General features: G+C 44.5%; 1 protein-coding gene and 1 long non-coding RNA gene across 20 annotated transcripts; one reads left to right on the top strand and one right to left on the bottom strand.

The window, feature by feature from the left end:
* Positions 1-372: 372 nt before the first annotated feature.
* On the bottom strand, positions 373-3135 carry LOC138067829 (uncharacterized). The gene is made up of 2 exons (XR_011142235.1): positions 2974-3135; positions 373-2488 (listed from the first exon to the last, which is right to left on the bottom strand). It is a non-coding gene; the product is annotated as an uncharacterized lncRNA (long non-coding RNA).
* NCOA4 (nuclear receptor coactivator 4) lies at positions 2435-16217 on the top strand. 19 transcript variants are annotated; one of them, XM_068950659.1, is made up of 10 exons: positions 2435-2628; positions 8871-9024; positions 9519-9659; positions 9789-9877; positions 10387-10495; positions 11133-11204; positions 11891-12037; positions 12265-13272; positions 13649-13738; positions 14323-16217. In XM_068950659.1, the coding sequence occupies exons 2-10, from the start codon at positions 8884-8886 to the stop codon at positions 14326-14328; spliced, it is 1803 nt and encodes a 600-aa protein (XP_068806760.1). In that variant the 5' UTR covers positions 2435-2628; positions 8871-8883; the 3' UTR covers positions 14329-16217. The 19 variants fall into 19 exon arrangements, with proteins under 19 accessions (XP_068806760.1, XP_068806769.1, XP_068806771.1 ...); XM_068950668.1 differs by having other exon boundaries at positions 2485-2628; positions 11894-12037; XM_068950670.1 differs by lacking the exon at positions 2435-2628 and adding an exon at positions 2855-2990 and having other exon boundaries at positions 11894-12037.
* The last annotated feature ends 4453 nt before the right edge of the window (positions 16218-20670 follow it).

Raw genomic sequence — 20670 nt, 5'->3', positions numbered from 1 at the left:
CTGCAGGTAGGTTTAACGCTGTCTAGTGTTCACGTTGTCTGGAAAACCTTACAAATGTCAGTGTGTCAGAGAATCCAATTTTAGCAAAGTCTGTGCACAAATTTGAACTTGGTTATGGTGTTCATTTCTTCCTTGTTTTCACGGTGATCTGTGTTTGCTAAGTGTTACACTTTTTTCAGCATCAACCTCACTCTGCTATAATTATGGGTGAATTTAGCGTCATGCTGCTGTAACTGCTTTCCTAAAAACGATCTTAGAAAAAAACGAGACAAGCACTTCTGAGAAAGCAGACCTTGTTTTGATTGTGCAGAGATGTCTGTTGTTCAACAAGCCACTTTCCACCTCAAATTAGAGTAATCCCTAGAGCCATAATATAGCATAATTGTCTTTATTTTAAAAATGTTCTTTTAAAAGGGAAATGCCTACAAGACTACATGAAAGACCAGGCAAAAGTTAGAGGATTACACTTAATTCACAGTCGCACAGTATATAAAAAAAAAAAAGACTAGCATGAAGCGTAAAGTTTAGGGTTTGAACCAATAACGTGCACTTCTGGGAATTCTGAGCAAAGGTGTAACGCTCGTTCTTGTGTTAGTGGGCTGTACCTCCTCATGGCTCTCTGTGAATGCAGTCCTGTGAAAAGTTTTAACTGCAGTCTAGTAAACCGATATCTTTATCCACAAAAAATTACAATCTAGAAATATCAGCAGTGTATGACAGAATGGAGGTCTTCTGCAAAGTGAGTCCCTGAGAATGAATGGTTTTTCAGAGAAGATGTCTTGAAGCCCCTGCAAATTCAGTGTCCAATAACTGGGCACAAAACTAACCACTCTCCATGAACCTGCTTATGACTTATCCTCAAAGCAGGCAAACAGAAACTACTGCTCCGTCTCAAAAAACACTTGCCTGCAGGCTGAGATGCGTGAGGACGTTAAACCCCCAAATCCAGCTCTTCGGGGAACCGCAGAACTAAAAAGTGTTCGCACAGGGCTCCACACTTGCTGGTAAACTTCCATTGATGCTTTGACTTATTAAATTTGCCACCTTTTCCATATCCCAAGTGTGTCCTTACAATTATTCAAAAATCGACTGGGTAGTGTATGCAGAACATGACTAAGGGTTTATATTTATCTCCTTTCCCACTAGTTAAATTTGTAGGAGCGACTGAGTCCAGGATGAATGAACCAGTGGTGGCATGTGACTTTGCCTACTGAATGTACTTCTCTGTGTATTGCAGACTGGCCAGCAGGGTGTGGCAGAGGGGATTTTCAGCCAAACGTTACAGAGAGAATTATATCGGGCACCAAAACAAAGCCACGCTCTTGGCCTTGGCAGGTCTCGTTACAGGTATGCACAGCCTTTATGATAGTTTTCCAGTGACGCAAACATCACTGTCTTGGAAGAGGTTACTATTTAAGTCAATAACATGGTTACTGATAAATAACGCTTTTGTGTTAGCAATTTTTTGTCTAGCTACTGGGCCATTCCTGCTTCCTTTGAAGATGTGGTCAAGTGTATTGTATCCCACAAAATACAGATTATAGGTGTACACAGAAATTCCTCTGATTTGTAAAGCGTGAGCTGCAGTACATATCACTGTATCTGTACTGAAGTGAGCTTTCTACTTGGTTTTTGAGAAGGCTTTTAACTTTTGGCCATCTAAGAATCCCATTTCTGCAAAAGAAGTGGTCGCTGTTTGAGATGCACCTGCCAGCTGAAGCTTTGGAGGCTTTGAGGAAAGGAAAATGAGTAATAAAGATGAGCAGAAAAAGTTGGGTGGGGATTAAAATGGCTATACCTGTGATTTTGATTTCGAGAACACGGGTTGGGCTATTAGGAGAACTTATTTGCCCGCAAAGCACAGACAGTTTCAGGATCAGACTCTTTTGCATCCTTTTCTTCCTGCGAATATCATTATAAACCTTGGGGGCAGAGAAGTTCTGCAAAAGTCTTAAGATGGTGTCAGCAGCAGCCGAAAAAGAAGCATTAAATTTTGGGGTGCTGAAGTCAGTGATTACTCTTAAACATCCTCGACGCTACAGAGAGCATGTGTGAACCAGTACACGTACCTGTGGGAAACGTGTGGTTTGGCAGTCCTGAAATAATCCAGGAAGCGCCTTGAAAAACCTGGTGTGCTGTGGTTTCTAAAGAAGCCCTACAGGAGGGCCATAAGGGCCATGTGCACCCCAGGACAAGATGGTCCTAAGCAGCTGCGCACAAGTAGAGGCACTGAGGTAAATCATCACAGAAAAGATGATGTGCAAGCAAATACAGTGCAGTGAAGTTTGAAAAGCTACCGCCTTGGACTAGAGCATTAGACTTCAAGCTCAGCTGGTGGCTGCCGAGCTCCATGCCTTGAGCGGGCTGAAAGCAGAGACCGGCTGGCAGCGGCAGGGTGAGAGGCTGGGCCGCCAGGAAGGAGGAACGCAGGAGGGAGGTTGGGGACGGGTCTGGCACGCAGCTGTGGGACTGAACACCAGGTTGTGGCCTGTTGGGACAGAGACCAAGGACAGACGTCAGAGGCTGTGGCTGAGCGAGGTCGGACAGCTGGGCCGGAGCCGCCGAGGGAGAACAGCCCCCTTGCTGCCCGGGCAGCTGCAGGCCTGACGCCGTTCCCCGCCGCCTACGGTGATGACTTTTCTCTCGCTTCGTACTGCGCATGGGGGGCTGTCATCCAGACACGCTGCTGCTGCTCTGGCAGACGATGTCTCCGAGAGGAGCGGCTGTCTGCCGCCGGCACCGCCGTTAACCCGTGCCCCTGCGGCGCCCTTTCTGTCCTGCCGGCCGGAAGGCGGCGGTGCGCGGCCGAGCTGGGCGACAGGCCCCCGGGCCGAGGGGGGCCGCGGCCGGGGGGGGGAGGAGAGGTCTCCAGGGCAACCCAGAACCGTTATTTACAAGGCCGCGCGGGCCCGGCCCCGCACGCACCGGCAGGCGGCCCGGAGCCCGGCTCTGCCGGAAACGGTCCGGCCCTACCTGCTTTGTGGCTTGAGGTAACGTCATTCTACATTTCGCTTTATCAATCCACGGCGTCGGTTTGGGTAAAGAGGGGACGCGCTAGGGCGGAGGGAGCCGCGGCCCCCATCGCGACATGGCGCCCGCCGCGACATGGCGGCGGGGCGGGACCCGGGCCAAGGGGGCGGGGGCGGGGCCCGGGCGCAGGCGCCTGCGCGGGGGCGGCGCTCTCGCGAGAGCGGCCGTTCGCCGCCTGGCAGCCGGGGCGCCGCGCCGCTGAGGGGAGCCGCGCCGCGGCCGCCGGTAACCAGCCCCCCCGCCCCGTCGGCGGCCGCGGGGCCCGGCCAGGCGCTGCGGGACGGACAGGCGCTAACGGCCGCCGTGGTCCAGGCGGCCGGGTCGGCGGCGGTGCGCGCGCAGCGGGGGGCGGGGCGAGGCGAGGCGAGGCGAGGCGGCGGGGGGCGGTTTTGCCCCGTTTTCCTTGGCTGAGCGCCCGCGTTTGCGGCGTTGCGTGCGGCTTGGGCACGGGGAGCGGCGGGGCGGGGCTGAGGTAGGGGCGCCGGCGTCCGTGCGCGGGCACGGGTATACCTCTGCGTGCGTGTGCGTGCATGTACGCGTGTGGTGTGTGCGCGTAGACGGAGGGGGGCCGCTGGCTGGCCGTTACGTGATTCGGCAGCGAGCCGCCAGGAGCGTTTGTCGGCGGGGTGCGAGGATCTCGGCGGTGCGTTTCGGCCAGGCTTTTCGGCGGGGAGCGGGATGGCGGGCCGGGGCCGGCTGCGGGCGGCCGGTCGCGCCGGGCCGGGGCCGGGGCCGGGCCTGGGCCTGGGCCTTCCCCTGCGGCGCCGCGCAGAGCCGTTTGCGTTTTGTACTAGCTGCGCTTTCCGAGGGCTGCAGAAGCGGTAACGGTAATAACCGCCGTCACGTAGCTCAAAAGCGGTGAGGGCTCCCCGCGCGCGGCGGGGGTCTGGAAGCGCCGGGGGCGCGGTGCCCGGGAGGGGGCCGGGGGCTGGAGCCCGGGCTCCTGGGGAGGGCGGGGGGCTGCGTTTGTGGCTGGGGCTGAGGCGAAGAGCTTTCACTGCAGCGTTAAATAAGCTTGCAGTTACGGGAGGGGGGAAAAAAAGCTGATAGTCGTTTGAAGAAAATAGCGCTCGCGAGTCTGTAAGAGCGCGCGTTGTGTCGATGGGTGTGCTGCCGAGCGCGGTCACGCTCCTCGGCGCCTTGCGCTCCCCGCGGAGCCGGGCGTTGCTACTTACTTGTTTCCCAAAGGGCTTTAAGCGTAAAAGGCTGAGAGAGAGCTGTGTTTTCCTGTAAGATCTGTGTTTAGATAAGCGTGTCTCTCCTGCTCAGGTACCTGCTTTAGTATTGCATATAACTATGGCACGGTGATTTCAGACATTCATTTTCAGCTATTCTGTGGTGTCACTTAAGTGCCGCTGCTTGCAAAACATAGTCTGAGCTCTAAAGTCCACAGAGTAGGAGCATGGCCAGGCTTCTTGCCCTTGCTGCGCTAGCGGCTTGTGGCTCTTCCAGCAGCCTCCTCCTGTGACACCTCCACCCTAGAGCTGCTCTGTGCCCTGGCCCGGCTGCTCCAGTGTCAGAGCAGATTGAAAACGCAGTCGCGTGGGTTCAGGTTTGTGGCGCCCTTCCAAAAGAGCGCGGCCGGAGAAGAGCTACTTGAATTCTAGAAAATACGTTACCTGCAACTTGCTTTTATTCCTTCAGGTGCTATTTTGAATTCTCTTATTTACAGCTGTTGGAGCTCATTTTTCTGCAGGTGATTTCTGGCTTAAAAATATATGATAGTGCACAGTTTCTTTTTTTGGAGTAAAACAAACCCCCAGCAGAAGATCCGTGCAGATGCTTGCTGGTGGTCACGTTGATGCTTTACTGTATAAAATGCATGTTATTTTTAGGTATAAATGGAAATTTCCGAGATTGACTTCTTGTACTTAAAGTACTAACTCGGTTGACCCAAACTCCCACATACCTAATTTGGGATAGCTTCTTCAGAGGAGCAACTGTTTTCTGGTGGGGTAAAACAGAAACGAAGAGGGATTTCAGTTCAAACAAGGCAGCTGGTTTAAAACCAGGTCACTGAGACCTTTGCAGCAGCCGGGTACTGGCAACTGAAAGAAATCATTCAACGTTAATAAATAGAGCCTGTCAGGTATGAATTTTGTGCAGTTGCAGAAGTTTTTCCCCAGTAGAGGCTTAGGAAGATCATCTTTTCAAGGTTATTCAACATCCATTTGAAATACAAAGACCACGAGTCTTTATAGGCAACAGTTGAGATGATTGTGCTGAGAGTGAAGAGCTGGTAAAACCGGTTTTCTGCAGGGCTATTAGCGGATTGTGTAGGCAAGGAAGGCAAGTTTGTTGTCCCCTCCTTCTCTCTGCTCCCCAGCCACATGATATTTAATTAAAATCTAAAATATGTTTTTTTTTCAGTTGAGCTTCTGAGCTACAAAATAAAAGTAAGAGAAGATGAGTATAAGGAGTAACAGCTTAGGGATGAGGGCAGACAGCCTCTCTGTAAACTAAAGATTATACAAACTGTTAGGAGGAATAATACTGCAACCAAAAGCTTTTAGCTGAAGAGTGTTTGCAATACCAGCCCTCCGGTGCAGTTTTGGAGTATTAATGGAAATGGCCAAAAACTTTTCTATGAGGACAGGCAATTATTTGGCAATTGGGAAAAAGAGTGCATCTTCCCAGCTCATTTTAGGCCTTCCTGTTGCTTGTATAACTATACTTTTTTTTTAAACTGACTTACATGCATACGTTTATGTATACGTGTGCTTTCCTTATTTGCACGTGAAAGCATGGAAGCAAGAGTAGGCGTAGTAAAAATGAAGTTACGTGTGATGCTGTCATGATCACTCCGGGTATTAACTTCATTCTGAATGTTTTATTATCGCAAGAATTTGTGGAATTTGACACGTTCAGTGCTGGAGTTTAAAACACAAAGGCTCTCATTGTTTAGGGTTTTGTACGGGCAGTGGCAGGGGATTTAATTTGGCTACTGTGCAGGCTTGCAGCCCTTTCCCCCCTGCTGCTGGCCGCCCAGGAGGAGGTAGGCTGCGCTGCCTGCCGCCCGTGCGAGGGGCGCGTTGCCTCGCTGCTTCCTGCGTGAGCAACTGCGGGCTTGTCGCCAAAACGTCTGGTTTTGCGGTTTCCACTGACAGTGGGATGACAAGAGGCATTTGGTGTTTTTAAAAAAATGGGGGAGGCCGGGCCCGAGGTGGCGCGGAGGCTCCCGGCGGGGGGCGGGCTGGGAGCATGGCTGCACCTGCGGAAACCCCTGCTCCCGACAGCGCGGCCTGCTTTGTTTCCTGCTTTTTAATGCTGTTTTTTTAGTGGGGTGTTCACTTGCTTTAGTCATTCTTAGGGAATTTACCCGTGCTTTTGCCCGGGTTGAATCGCTCGCTGCATCGATGAGCGAATATTGGGAGCGGGATCTGTAGTGCGATGGGAAAGAGTTTTGGGGAGGAAAAAAAAAAGTTGCCTATGACTATTTAAAAGTGGTGGGAGTCAGAGCTACTGTGCAATGGAAAGTTGCAAATGAAAGCAGCCTCCTCAACAGGGCGCCGCTGGCCACTCCTCCGTTTGGAGGATAAGTGCAACTTCAGCAGATCCGGGTGGGGGAGGCGTGTCCCTCCGTGGAATAACGTACCAACGGGGTGATACTGCAGTGGGGGTGGGAAAAGCTGGATGACATGGTATTTGCCAGAAAGGGTGAATTAAGGTTACATATTGCAACTCGGTATCTCACTGCAGCAGTAACTGTGGTTTGTTCCTATTGATCATAAGTGTATTGATTTCACTTCCTTCAAAGTATGGGACCTGAATATATCTTAGCCTGCGAGTGCTATGAAATTTGTGATAATGGGGAAACAATGAAATAGGTTGCTACGCCACTTGTCTTTGCTGTTTTTTGTTAAAAGGTTGCAGAAATTGAAATTAGCAATGAATCGGCTCTCTTGACATCCTGAAATGTAGTTTTATGTCTGATTAAAAACCAGCCTGTAAGAACAGCCATATTGCAAGAGTTGTCATCTTCCATCCTCACAGGCAGTACCGAATTATCTCTGAATTCATTTTGGCGAGAGATTCGTGCAACTAGAACAAACAAATTAAAAAATCTTGCAGCAAACCATAATATCCTCAGAGTATTAGAGGAGCATATAGAAGTTTCCCAAGTTCTACCGTGTCAGTATGAAATTAGGATAAAATTTAAAGGATGTTGTAAAGGATAAGCTTATCTCTTACTGAAAATCACTGGCAAGATGAAGAATGTGAAACCTTATGTAACTGAACCTGGTACCAGACTGCACTGTGAAAATAGTAGAATAAAGCTAGCCTTGATAGCACAGAATGGAGAATGGCATGTTTTGGACTTCAATACCCTGAATAAGTCGGGGCGGAATTGATGCAAGTTTAAGAACTAAATTCAAGTTCCTTTCTCTTGCAGCTGGAATGTGCTCTGTGCTTCCTAGAAGGTGAGCTGTGATGGCGAGAGTAGGGTCAGGGTCAAGGTGCATGGTGGTGCTTGGTGCGGCTCCTGCGCTGTGGTGCGTGGCCAGGGCGAGACTGGGACCTGGGGACCTCAGTGTGGTGGCACCAGGGAGCTGCGGCCCCGCAGCTGCCCCCTCCCAGGCTGCGCTGGTGCCCGGCCCGTGCAAGGTTTGCTGTTAGAGGAGCCGCTGCATTTTCTGCCTGCGTCCGTTCAGGGGCCACTGCTGACCCTCTGCACTTTGCTGACCCGGGCAAAACGTGCAGCTCGAGTCTGGTGGGTCCTGGCTGCAGAAGGGTTTTTTGGATTGCGGTTTATATGGTCATGGAGCTTGGAAATTGCAAACTAAGTAACTGCTCAGTAACGCCAGCTCTGTGGTTTTGTTGTCATGTTCAAAATACTCTTTTGACTTCCAGTGTGTGTGTGGGGGGGAGAATATTTGTAAAATATTTATACTGGCATGTGTGCACTTTTTAACTAATTAATTCTGCTGTGAATTTTCATAGATGTCGTTACTGAAGATTTATTTGACTTTTTAAACAAAATGCTTACTATTGGTGCTTCATGTATTCTATGAAACTTAACAGGAGGATTGAAACTCTTAAGTGACAAAACGCCCACAGTTTAGGAAAAAGTGCTACTGCTTCCTATTTTTATTTTAAAAAAAAATCTGTATTTAGCTTTTTTGCTTGACTTGCAAAATCCTTATTTGTGTAACTCTTGTAGAAATTTAATATCCGAGTTCCTTTTACTTGAGGATATGGTGAAGCTACGTTACTGCAGGCTGTGTTTGTCCACAACAAACGTAACAAGTGACTCTTGTAAGTTTGGGCCCTGGATGCTTAGTGAAGAGTTTGAACTGTGTATTAACATGGGGATTTTCAGCTGATGAAACTGAATTACATTTTTTTCATTTATGAGAGATTTTAAGGGAGCCAGTTCATTTGCCTGCAGGTTAAACCCGGGTGACTGAAGCAGTTCTTGCCCTCTAGTACTTGCCAGGCCGTTCTCCCCTGGCTGCGGCAGGTCTGCTGAATGTGTCCTGGATCAGCTCGCGGTGGCTAGAGTTTGCTGGCTAAGCACAAATGTCAGAGGAGTGTGAACAGCAGGGGAGGATTGCTTAAGCTCCTGTGGTTGAGTCTGTTGACAAATAGCTGTTGGGTTTCCTGTGATTGCATTAATTTCACGTGCCAAGGCTTTTGAGAGACTGTTGTCACTGCTGGTGATTTTCTTAATTTTTATTTATATATAGAAAACTTACTGGTATCAGTTCTTAGGTTTTCTTGTTCACCTTTATAGTAAATGTATGGATGGATGTTGATTTTTTTTTTTTCATATGATAACCACTTCTTCCATTAAAGAGGAAGGGAAACTGTTAAGGAAAATGCTTTTCATCGTGTTTTAGAAACACTTCAAGAATGAGTTCACCACAAGATAGAAGTAGAAATTCCTGCAGCAGTGAGCCTCTGGCAAAGTGCCTTCAAGCTAAGAAGGACTTGGAAACAGCTATTTCTGGAATTGTCAAAGCTGAACAACAGATTAAAGACAACTGGAGAGAGGTAATTTAAATTAATAAAATATGTACATAAAATCAACGTGACTTCAATGACAGTTCTAGTTATTCCAAAGTATTCTGTATAATACGATGCTGGACTGAAATTTTCCTAGAGACAGCAAGCATCTTGCTACGTAACTTGGTCATGCTCTTCAGTACCGCTAGCTTAGGCATGCAGAATTTACTGAAGTGTTGGTCTGTATTTTTCTCCTACTTTAGAAAATACTTGGAAATAGCTCTTGGTTTAAACATTAGGATAGAGAGATGCTGCAAGTAAGTGTTCTCTGATACTCCTTTAGAGGTTGCCTTGGAACTGGTACTAACTTGTGAGTCACGTGGCTTAGTGGGTGCCGGTGGTTAGTGTTTGGAACGCTTGAGAAATAGATTGGTACAAAAATACAACTTCTCTGTGAGAAATACTGTTTTGTAATGGGCACAGCATATTGTTGTTCATACTGTTTGACAGACGTTCTAGACATGCTCCGTGTTACCTTGCAGGTGAAAGCAAAGATTCACAGCCACATAAGTCGCCACCTGGAGTGCCTGCGCAGTCGCGAGGTTTGGCTGTTTGAGCAGGTAGATCTCATTCAGCAGCTCAAAGAGGAGGCCTTGCAGCAGCAAGCTCAGCAGCTCTATTGGGTAAGATCTGGTTGTAAACTGATTTAGCTGCACTGACATTTTCAAATAAACTTCAGTCTTGCAAGTAGTATTTTCTTAATTTTACCCTTAGAAGCCAAAACAGTAACATGTATTTTGTCTTCTGTGCAGTATTTGGGACAGTTCAATTGCCTTATTCATCAGCTGGAACACTCCTATAGTAACGAACTAGCGAACCAGATTTCAGTTTGCCTGGAGAGGTAAATATATTGTATAGTGCATTAGCATTGATTTTGACTTACTAATTTAACCTGATTTTTTTTTTTATTATAATAGAACTAATAATAGATCCAGCTCACCTTTCACACATTTTCTTTCGTGCATCCTTAATGATTCCAGAACAGAAGATCTTTAAAGCTATCTTTGATATGATTCCTCTCATCAGTTTTTAATCTTAAATTGAAAGAACACGACTATAAATAATAGCAGAGGCACTAATTTGTGCAGATTATTCCAAATATTAATTTTTTATGGTAATGGAAGTGAGAAGGAAGCATTTGTGTTTTGCTGGCTGTTTGCTTATTTATTTGATTGTTGATAGGCACCTCTTTGTTTTTTGTACAAGTATGAAAAGCTTTTGTTTAGGTAATTAGTGCCAAGGCTTCAGTTTGGAAGCCTTTTTATGAAATGCTGGTCTAATTCCCAAAACACAGCAGGTGTAAAAGATGATAATTTTTTAATTTCTGTAACTATCATCTTGTTCTTTCAGACTGGAAAGTCTTACTCTTAAACCAGAAGAGTCTTCCGTCCTGAACTTTGAAGCCGACACATCTTACCTTCGCCAAGCTATTACCTCATTTGGCTCCATTAAAACAATGGTAAGCGCCAAGGCTTTTCTGGATCAAAGTACTTCAAAAAAACAAACAAACAAACTTTTTTCAAAGCAGTATGATATATTCCAAGTGATTTTCTTTTTTTTTTTTTTTTTTTTTAGTTACAGGTTGAGTAGATATGGTGTATAAATCATATCGTTCTAGCTATATAATATATATATATACGCTGTGGTTTATTAATTTTTGCATTTAGTTTTGGTTTTGACCAAGTTTACATCTGGTAATGTACATGTTACTATGATGTACTTTGGCAGAGACTGAGCAAATGATGGCAGTGGTCTTACACTTCACCAACAACTAGAAATTCATATTAAGATTTTCTTGATGTTACTAGTTGTATATTGCAGGAAGATGGCTTTCTACAATATAAATGTTTTGAGATTCTTATTTAAACAGCATTTTTTTTGTATTAATGGAGGTAATTCTTTTAATGGTAGTGGACTGAAAGTAGTATTTTGATACTACATCTCTTTCTGTTCTATTTTTAAACATTAAGAAGCTTCTTAGCTACAAAAAACTGATCAGTTGCAGTGGTGCTTTACCTCTGCTTTTTTGTAGAATTTGTCTTAGTAATTGGACAAAATTGAGATTTAAATTGACTCCTACTTTACTTTTCTTATAGCAAACCTCTGAGAGAGAAAATACTTCTCCCTGGTTTCCAGGGCAGAATTGTACCCTAATGAACTGTGAACAGGTAAGATTAAGACTTGTATCTTTGCATTTTTAATTGTTTTAAGGTGAAAGGGGAACTCAAGCACAGTATGTTGGCTTGCTTGAGTAATGACTTCTGTTTGTTGGTTAGGATGTTGAGTTGCCAGTAACAGTCACTGTGGGGAATGTTACTACTCCGATGTTTTAGCTTCTCCAAGAATAGATGTGTGAGAAGACAGTATCAAAGTGAATTTGGAATTCATACTTTCATTGAAAATGATTGCAATAAATATTCCCAGGCATTGTCAAGCTGGGATTTGGAACCGATTCCTTTTAATGCAGGAATTCACAGGAAATATTATACTGGGCTGTGCACAGAACCAGCTTCAATGCAGATTTGGAGGGTATCAAATTAGCGGAGGAACTATGGTCAAAAGGAAGGTTACGGTGGGACTGCGCATATCAAAACTGCACATCATAGAAGTTGGTACTTCCCTCCCTTGTCACTTGCTCTCTGAAGGGACTTGGAACACAAAACAATATGTTGGTACAGTGACTTAGTCATACTGGCAGTTCAGTTTTTCTTGGTTGTTTGTTTTTTGTGAGAAGGGACTCGATTTTTTTCTTTTGCTTCAGAAATACTGATGCATATTGAATGCCCGTTTTGATGTTTACCATAGATTACTTCAGCAATTAGGTATGTTTGTAACCAAGAACGCTCTTTGTCAGCAGAAAACATTCCATGGGACAGTGGGCGCTTCACTGGCTGGCTGGTTACTTGGAAGCAGACCTGTGGGTGTTTGCCATACTCCATATGTACCCAGCACCAATCTTGAGGACTGGGTTATGCAGAAATGTGTGTCAGACTCCAGCCAGGTATGTTCTTTATGTGCTAACCTAACCTTTAATAAAAGGAAAATGTGGTATCTGATTGCAGGTGGAATATGGTGGGAAATGCACCTTCTGCAGTTCTGTTCCTTGCCTCATATTCAACTAATAGCTTTGCGTTTATTCTCAGTATACTGTGAGCTATAACTGTGCAAACAGTAATTGAACGTTGTCTTTCAGTGTTATTAAATGCATTTCAATGTGTCTTTTACTAGGATTTAAATTCTTCCAAAGTCTGTTATTTTGAGCAAGCCTGGGGAAATCTGAAAGATTTGGAACACTGGCTCCTGCAGAATCAACAGCATGATGCTGCTGGGAAGATGGCTTCCTATGGCCGCAAGGACTCCACCTCTACTTTCACCTCATCCTTTTCCACTGAAAAGATTGAGGAATTGGAATCCCTTGGTCAAGAAGAGATGGATCTTTCTGACTGGCTGCTTATGCCTAACACGGAAAATGGAAGTAGTGCTTCAGATGAGAAATGGAAGTATGAATTTAAACCTTTTAGGGAAGAATTTAATCTGAATGATTGGCTCCCTAAAGCTGAAACGTGTAGCAGTTGTCGTGGCAGCCAGGCCAAGGGTGTGGAAATTGAGAACCTGGGAAATCTGAAGTGCCTGAATGAGCATCTGGATGGAAAGAAACCACCCACCACATCAACTGTAAATGCTTGGCTGCTTCAGCATCCCCCCACCCCATTGAAGGTGGAAGATGTGTGCAAAGCAAATGAGCTGTGTGCCAGCTTTTCAGAGTGCGTCTGTGACGAAAACTGTGGCAAGGAGGCTCTCTGTAAGTGGCTTCTGAAGAAAGAAGGAAAGGATAAGAATGGCGTTCCAGTAAGCCAGAAAGCCATTCCAAACCCTGAGCACGAGAAGCCTAAGTCTGTTGGCAACACCTGGCTTTACCCCTCCCAACAGGTTGCAGAGGAACCTGTGACTGCTGAGAAATCAGATTATTCGGCAGAAATAGCAGAACCTCTGAAAGTATTGCTCGAAAGGCCTTTGACAAGCTGGCTGGCCAAGTCTGAGCACAAAGCAGAAAGTGCAGAAGAAAAGGCAAGTAGGGAGAAAGCAGATACTAGTTTCAAGAGTCCTTTCCTAGACCTCTTGGCTCCGTTCCACCTCCCCCTGAACGTAAACAGTTGGGTGGTGACTTCAAATAACCTGGAAAATACTAACCCGCCTCCAGTGGAAGATAAATGGCTCCTACGCAAGAAAGCACAAGTGAGCATGTTTCAAGTTTTGTTACTGCAGGGTCTTAAGCCAGTGTGCTGAGTTTTATTATTTTATTGAATCTAATGCGCTTTTTTTTTCTTTTTTCAAATTCGTAACTCTTCTGGAGAATACTGAGAGATGATTTTTAGGTTTCTTTCCTCTTCTTATGTTTTCAATGACTTCTTAGTTATTTCAGTAATGAGGCCAGCACTAAACATAAATTTTGAAGTCTGACTGGTCTTATTAAATGAGCAAAAAACTGAATACTGAGATTCTTTGAGATCAGTATTGTTTTCTTTGCGAAACTTGACAGAATTTGAAGATGCATCAGAATGTATTTAAGTTATACTTAGATAGCGGTAATTAAGGTGATTTTCTCTTTCAGGAATTTGGCCTTCCTACAGTTTGTGACCTTTTTGCCTGTATGAAGCTGAGTGGAGATAAAGAAAAATGGCTGTACCGGACTCCTTTACAGGTAGGATGCATAGAATGTGTTAGAACGCTCAGACCTAAACGTAACTCTCGGAGTATGGAGGGTGGTAGCTAATTACCATCTTTGAAGTTCTCTAAAAGTAATGGCTAACAGCATTGTGATTTCCTTCTTATATTCCTTTTTATCAGCTTGGACCAGTCTGGTTTTTCATTATTCCTTCCTTCTCTTTCGATCCCAAGCTAGGGAGGGAGTTACGTTCTTCAGTAAATCACTATTAAATTGATTAACTCTTGGTACGGTCTTGGTAACTTCTGCTATAACTAAAATGTGCACTTAACGTCTGAATTTCTAAGCAGCTGCTTTCTTATCTTGATAGTGTATTTACAGGTGGGGTCATGTTTTGCTGTCTGCCAAGATAACTCTCTTATCGCTGTTTTTGAAATTCATGAAAAGTGTCCTTTTTGGGCAAGCATACATCAAAACCTAAATACAGAAGTCTTGTTTCTAAAAAGCACCTTAGTATTGAGTTTTTTTCTCCAGTGTGCCTTATACATGCTTTTGTCCAAAAGTGTTACTTTCTGTTTACCAGAGATCAAAGAGAATAATCCTATTTTGAATTTGTTTAGATGTGAAGAACTAGAAGTGTTGAAATTGTCCCCTTCCTGCTGATTAATCGCACATCCACGCTGAGTGACTGCAGCCAGATGAATTATTGTGTTTGTGTTTGGCCGTCTGCTTTTTCTTCCAAAATTATAACAAAAAGAAAAAATATTCATAGAACAGAGTTATGGTGCAGAAAATGCCTTTTTGTTATGATTAATTCTGAAACGTAGACCCACTGAGCATAAGCAAACTGACACTGTAGAGGTGTTAGTAAAGTTGTATCTGTTATGAGACTATGTGAATCTTCTTTAATGGGTTGTCACTTGAAAGCCAGTGCAGGTATAAAGCAAAATCTCTGGTGCTGTGAAACCTCCACCTTTGGTGTTGACTTTTCAGGTGTTGTAGTTCCTCTCAGCTGCTACAACTTTGTTGTGAGTTGGGTTCCAGCTTACTGGGATCATAAGATGGCTTAGGCTGTATTTGGAAGCAATTTTTTTTTTTTATTGGGCATTTGCTAACTTTAAAGATTTCGTTTGCATCTTCTATTGGTGTGTCTCCCAGCTGAGCCTGGGGAGTCTAGATTTTGAAAGAGATATGAATTTATGGGGCCTGACCAGTGACAGGAGAATTGGTTACTTAGTTTTGTGTGAAAACTTTCCTTGCAGATTTCTGAGCCATTCAGAGAACAGGGCAGACTTGGGTCTGTTAGAGGAAAAGAGCAAAGCTGAATTGCCAGGTTTTTCTGTGGTGTTAGTTTTCATACATCAGTAGACTGAGAACCTGTGTCCCTAGTTTTTAGTAACAATTTAAATTTCAGTGAAAAAAGCTGTACGATGGAACATGTATGTTTCTACTAGTTTTAGATAATTTATAAATAACTTGTATTGACTAAGCCACTGCAAAGCAGGCATCTTAGCCACATAGTATTAAAGTTAAGATTTGGGGAATTAGATGCCTTCTCATATTTGATTGGAAAACACCACCTTGGCAACCTGCGTGGATCCCACTGATCCTTTTTAAAGATACTTAAGCTGTGGATTTCCTTAGTATTATGCATATGACAGTGGGGTTGGCGTAGTTGTGATCACTGCAGCAGTGGGCATAATGAGTAACACCACCTTAGGTATTTAAGATTTTTGTGTCCATAGGAAACAGTGCAGAGATGCTAGATGGAAATGTGGATCATGCTTGCCAGCTTGCATGAAAAACTGTAAAATTATACAGTCTCTGGTGCAGCTTCTAGTCACTTACACAAATTATCTTAATGAGTGTACAGAACAGCTCCCACTTTGCCCCATCCCCGAAGTCTTACCTGGAATAAAAGTGGTTTCCGTTCTTCACAATGGCGCAGAAAATAAATTATTAGCAAGATCTAACCTTGATACCACTTAGCAGACAGGAATGCATTCCTGTCTGCTGTAACTTGTGCATTTGTGTAAAAATAAAGGTATGAGAGGGCTACACCGCACCTCTGGAACTAGACCCCCAAAAGGGCTTACGATCTGTGGACCACTTGAGACTTCTGTAGTTTGGGCTTTCTACTGAAAGCAGGAAGATGTTTTTGAAGTTAATTTTTCTCCTTTCAGCGTGTCGTCTTTGCTGCACGGGAAGAGTGCACTGTAACTAACTCCAATAATAGCCTACTTTGATTAGCAATTGAACTTGATGAAGGTGATTGAAGTGCAGCCCACCTCTTATAATTCCTTGTAGTTGTCAATGTGTGCTACTTTGTCAGTTCATTATGAGCCTTTAAAACTTGGGGGTTACATATGTATTCATTTACTTGTTCAACTGATCTGTTATCACTAATTGATATTTATGTAAAACATTGATTAGTCTTTTCCATTAAAAAAAATAATTGCAACCAAAGTCTGTGGTATGTTGTTTTTGAAAGATGATTAAAGAAAAATGTCAAGGAGACTTGCCTAGTCAACTTCTGTTTAAACGCTGCTCTAGCTGTGCTTGGATCCCAGTACTGGATTCACATATTCTTTATTTGGCTGCTACCTGCACTTCCGCAGAGTCTGTGGGAAGCTGGAGCCCGTTTGTCCAGGACACCCTGGCAAGAGGTGCACATGCAATGGGCAATTTCCTGTCAATTGCTGCATTGAAACATAAACCGGTGTACACAAAGCTGGTATGTGTAAACCACCTGGTCTTTTATTCAGATGCTGTAAAAGACACAAATTTAGATGAAAAACCATATCTGTTTCTTATCATTCTTGAATATTTGAGGAGGATTTAGGGATTTTTAATAGGCTCCATTGCCTGTGGCTGCAGAACATCTCTTTTCTTAATTAAAGGTTAGTTCCTCTCTCGCTGTGGCTCACCTGCTTTCTTGGTTTTTGAATGTCAGACTCTGGTGGTGTTCCTCCTTTGAGGATTTTAGGTAGTAGTGACTAACCAAATTGCATTATCCTAAGAAGAGAATGTTCCCATAAGATAGTATGCAGCTGAGTCTGGCAGCTTTTCAACCATGACACCTTGGATTTCATGTGTTTGTGTAAGCACACACAAAAAATGGACTAGGGGTTGCAATAGGAGATACCATGCACAGAACTCCTGGACATGCCATATATATCATTCAAAGATAGAGAAAACAAGTACAGTTTCAATACTTCCAAATACAAGAGAATGACAGAGTAGCAGGAGCAGAAAATACTCTTTATGGCTTCATGAACAGTTGGAACGCTTCCTTTGAACAATATTAGCCGACTGATGCCTTGTACTGAGGAGTGTGGGGGGTCCCCTCTGAAACTCCTAATTCCACTCCTTCCCCTCCCTTTTGAGCTTGGAGCAGTTACCTCCAACTTGTCCCTTAGCGGAGTTGCTGTAACAAATGAACGCTCCTAACTTGCTTCTGTGCAAAATAACCAAAGTGCTTTACAGTAACATAAATTTTATGGGTGAAAACGTGGCTTTATGGCTAAATCTTAGGTGGGAGACTTTCATTACAAACGCAGAGCATGCAGGGCAAAGGCTTATTACATCCCTGCTGCAGGTGATAATGTAAAGTGCCAAAGCCTTCAGGCAGCATGGAGGAGCAGGGGAGAAAGGCCAGAGCTTGCCAAGGCCTTACTCAGGGCAGCTGGGCAGGCTGCACTGCAGACAGGTCGTAGTGAAAGCTCACTGCCATGGGAGTTGTGCTAGTGCAAATTAGAAGTTCCCCTACTACAGGTACATGAAGTCTGGGGAGAAGCTTTATATAAAGACTAAGTTAATGCTACTTCCAAGACTTTTAAACAACAGGGTTGGGGGGGGCAGTGCAAGTGGCAGAAGAGGGACCTTCCTGAGCAAGTACATAGCTGGTGAAGCGGGCTTGTGGGTGCAAAACTCTGCCTGCTATCTCCAGCTCAAACCTGCTGCAGCTGCAAGTCTGGCAGCCCTGGTCACAGGACAGGGGTTAGGAAGAGAGGGATCGCAGCAGAGAGAGACATCCAAGGGGAACACAAGACCAAAATTAAGGAGAGTGTAAAAGTACCAAGAAAGGTTCAGTATCCTTTGGTGCGGTACGTGTTTGTAAGTGCACCGGCACCTCGGTGTCTGGTACTGTACAGCTCAATGCTAGTAGAGTACCCATAAAGTTCCATTTAAAACACACTGACTTTCTAACAATATTACTATGCACAGGTGTAATCTTCTGTTAAAAAAAAAAAAAAATTTCCAAGAAAGGCTTTTCCCCTCACTCCCCTCATTTTCCAGTCCCAGATTAGGTCAGAGGAAGCATAGGATTTGAGCACTAGAGCCTTTTTACTGCCCTGACATATGTACTCCTTGTGTTTTCAGAAACAGCTTCTGCTTCAGTGAGGAAGCGGGAGATTCCCACCACGTGACTAGTGATTTTTCAACAAATTCCCCCAACTATAAGAGCTGTTTGAGAAGCTGATGGGAAATCATGAAAGTGGTTTGCCTTTCTCCCGTCCTTAGATTATACAAAAAAACTGCAAAAAGCTGCCATTATAACCAGTATCAGATTCCATCACTGGCTGCTACAGAATCAGACGTCGTCTGCAGTCTGTCAGCAAAACTAGATGGCATAAGTAGCATTGCAGGTGGATAAAGCACTGCGCTACAAGATGGTCAAGCTCTCCCATGCTCACGTTTATGTAATTCTCCACAGACGCACCAGAACGTGCTTGCCAAATCCTATAGCTGTGACTTCATTTTACTTCCTTTTATTCCCACTGAACTCAGCTATGCTTTTAGTCTTTGCAGCTGCCGCTTAAGTCTCCTTCCTTTCTTCAGTCTTTGTACACAAGCGACATCCATCCATCTCCACCTTTGCTTTAAGTTATTACAGCCTGCCACCGCTCATTTGTTCACCTTGCTCTCCTCTGAAACCGTTCCATGCCTTTAGCACCTTTCCTTGCCAAGACTCAGAACTTCTAAAGCCAAAATCCAATCCAGTAACAATAGTTCCTTGATGTCTACAAAATGAAGATCAGTGTCTGGCTGGTTCACTGAGTCTGGATGCTCTTTCAGTATTTTTCAGTTTCCCATCGTTCTTTTCTTAGCTAAAAGAGCTGATGCAAGGCAGCACAGGTCACAGCTTCTGGTAACACCCTTACACTGATTTTCACACGTGAACACTGTAAGTCTTGACAGGGAATGTCAAGATGGTTCCTATATTCCATACTTATGATTCACACACAGAATTCTTGCTTTGGAGAACTTGGAGCCAGAAAGCATGAAAGCATGAACACACATCAGTACATGTAGATGGCCCCTGCTCTTTTCTTTGCCCTACTGAAGACGTGCTGCATTCAGGGCACCTGCTGTCTTGGTGCTGTTTATTATTATGTTCTATGCAACCCGGTTACAAACCGAAAATTTTTTAATAGCCTTAGAGGCAAAGCTATTTCAGCAAAACGTACTCTGTTCTGCCCCTCAGGCAGTTCCAGGAAATTTGAGGTTACTACACAACAGATAACACACTAGTTTGTCCCAACAGTTGACCAAGCCTCAAGGCTGTGGCAACGTCGATCTTAGAAGCTCATTTCTACGCTATCCCCACTGCACCTAAAGGAATAAAGACATCCGATGATTCACAGCTTTCCCATTTTATTTAGAGAGCTCCTGGGTCATACTTTGGTCCTGAGAAAGTCTCTAGCAAAACTAAACAATACACTGCTCAGCTCCTGACACTAAAAAGCCAGTCAACAATCCTTTGTCCATTACAGTAAAGGGCAGGAGTGCAGGTGCACAGTAGAGGTGACCAACAAAAAAGGGAGGGGAGGAACTCACTGATGTCAGAGGGGAGAGAAAAGGCAGCTCATGAGGAAGGCAGCGCACGCATTTCCAGATGTCCACCTGACAGCACCGCGTGGCTGATGCCCAATCACCTTACTGCAGCCTGCGCGTAGGACGCAGGTTCTTTGGTGGTACGGCCCTTGAAAAACGCCTGCTGGGAGGTCTAGCGCTCATACCACAACAGTAGTACACAGTAAACAGTAGTTTAGTATACAACCTGCTAAAAAAGCAGAGCCCAAGTAAGGATTACCAGAAAACAGCACTTACAAAGCAGGTCAGAAAAAAAACTGTTTTCTTTCCTTCGTGCCAGATCTAATTATGTGCTGGCATAAAGCACCTACTTTGAACGGGTATGCAAGCAAGGCTAATTGAGTTCAACTGTGAAGGCTCGTTACCTAGAGCCCATTAGCATGCTCTTTCTCTCTCTATAAAAAGCTAGTCTCAGCAGCCACCTCTTCCTCCTGAAGAAGCAAGCTTCTAGGCAAAGCTATGCTACTGTTCAAAGAAAGGTAAGTGCTGGCGTCTTCCATTTACTGTTTTTCTGTTATTTGTACTTTTGTTAGGTACAACAGGGAGCACCCATGTAAAGCAACCCTTTGTTTTGCATTAGGTTGCCTACCAAGCCATACGTTTCCTCACTCTTCTCTTTCTCTACCTTCATGTTGTCTCAAACTTGTTTGCAGATTCTATTTAAAAAAAAATGAGGGAGGAGCTATTATATAATAACTCTAATTACAGAACCAAATAACCACTTGCTATTTAACTTATCTGCAAACACTGCTCAGTAAATGGTTTAATTTTAACTCTTTTGAAGTGTTAGCACAAATAAGGGAGTCGAGTCAACCCCTGCCTGCTCTGCCTCACCATCATCTCACATCAGGAGATAATCAGCCTGTTTGTGCACTTCCTCCCACCCACTAATTCCCTCATGATTTTACCACATTAGCCTTTTGAAACTAAACAGCAAATAAGAGAGCCACTGGATTTGGCAGACTCTTGTCTTAGCAGCAGTAAGAACAGCAAAGCATAGGAAGAGTGTTGCATAACTACCACCCTTTTTATTTATTATGATATCCTTTTTTACAGCTTACCCTATGCTGTAAGAGTAACAAGCCTTGCCC

This window comes from Struthio camelus, chromosome 7 (genome assembly GCF_040807025.1).
Source record: "Struthio camelus isolate bStrCam1 chromosome 7, bStrCam1.hap1, whole genome shotgun sequence".
Classification (NCBI taxonomy): domain Eukaryota; kingdom Metazoa; phylum Chordata; class Aves; order Struthioniformes; family Struthionidae; genus Struthio; species Struthio camelus.
Note: the sequence above shows the minus strand (reverse complement) of the source record. Positions and strands in the feature narration are given on the sequence as shown.

Coding starts and splice junctions, on each gene's coding strand:
- NCOA4 (XM_068950655.1), top strand. CDS start 7,429: ATGTGCTCTGTGCTTCCTAGAAG. Junction 9,660..9,788: donor AAGCTCAGCAGCTCTATTGG/GTAAGATCTGGT, acceptor TCTTCTGTGCAG/TATTTGGGACAGTTCAATTG. Junction 11,205..11,890: donor CCCTAATGAACTGTGAACAG/GTAAGATTAAGA, acceptor GCTCTTTGTCAG/CAGAAAACATTCCATGGGAC.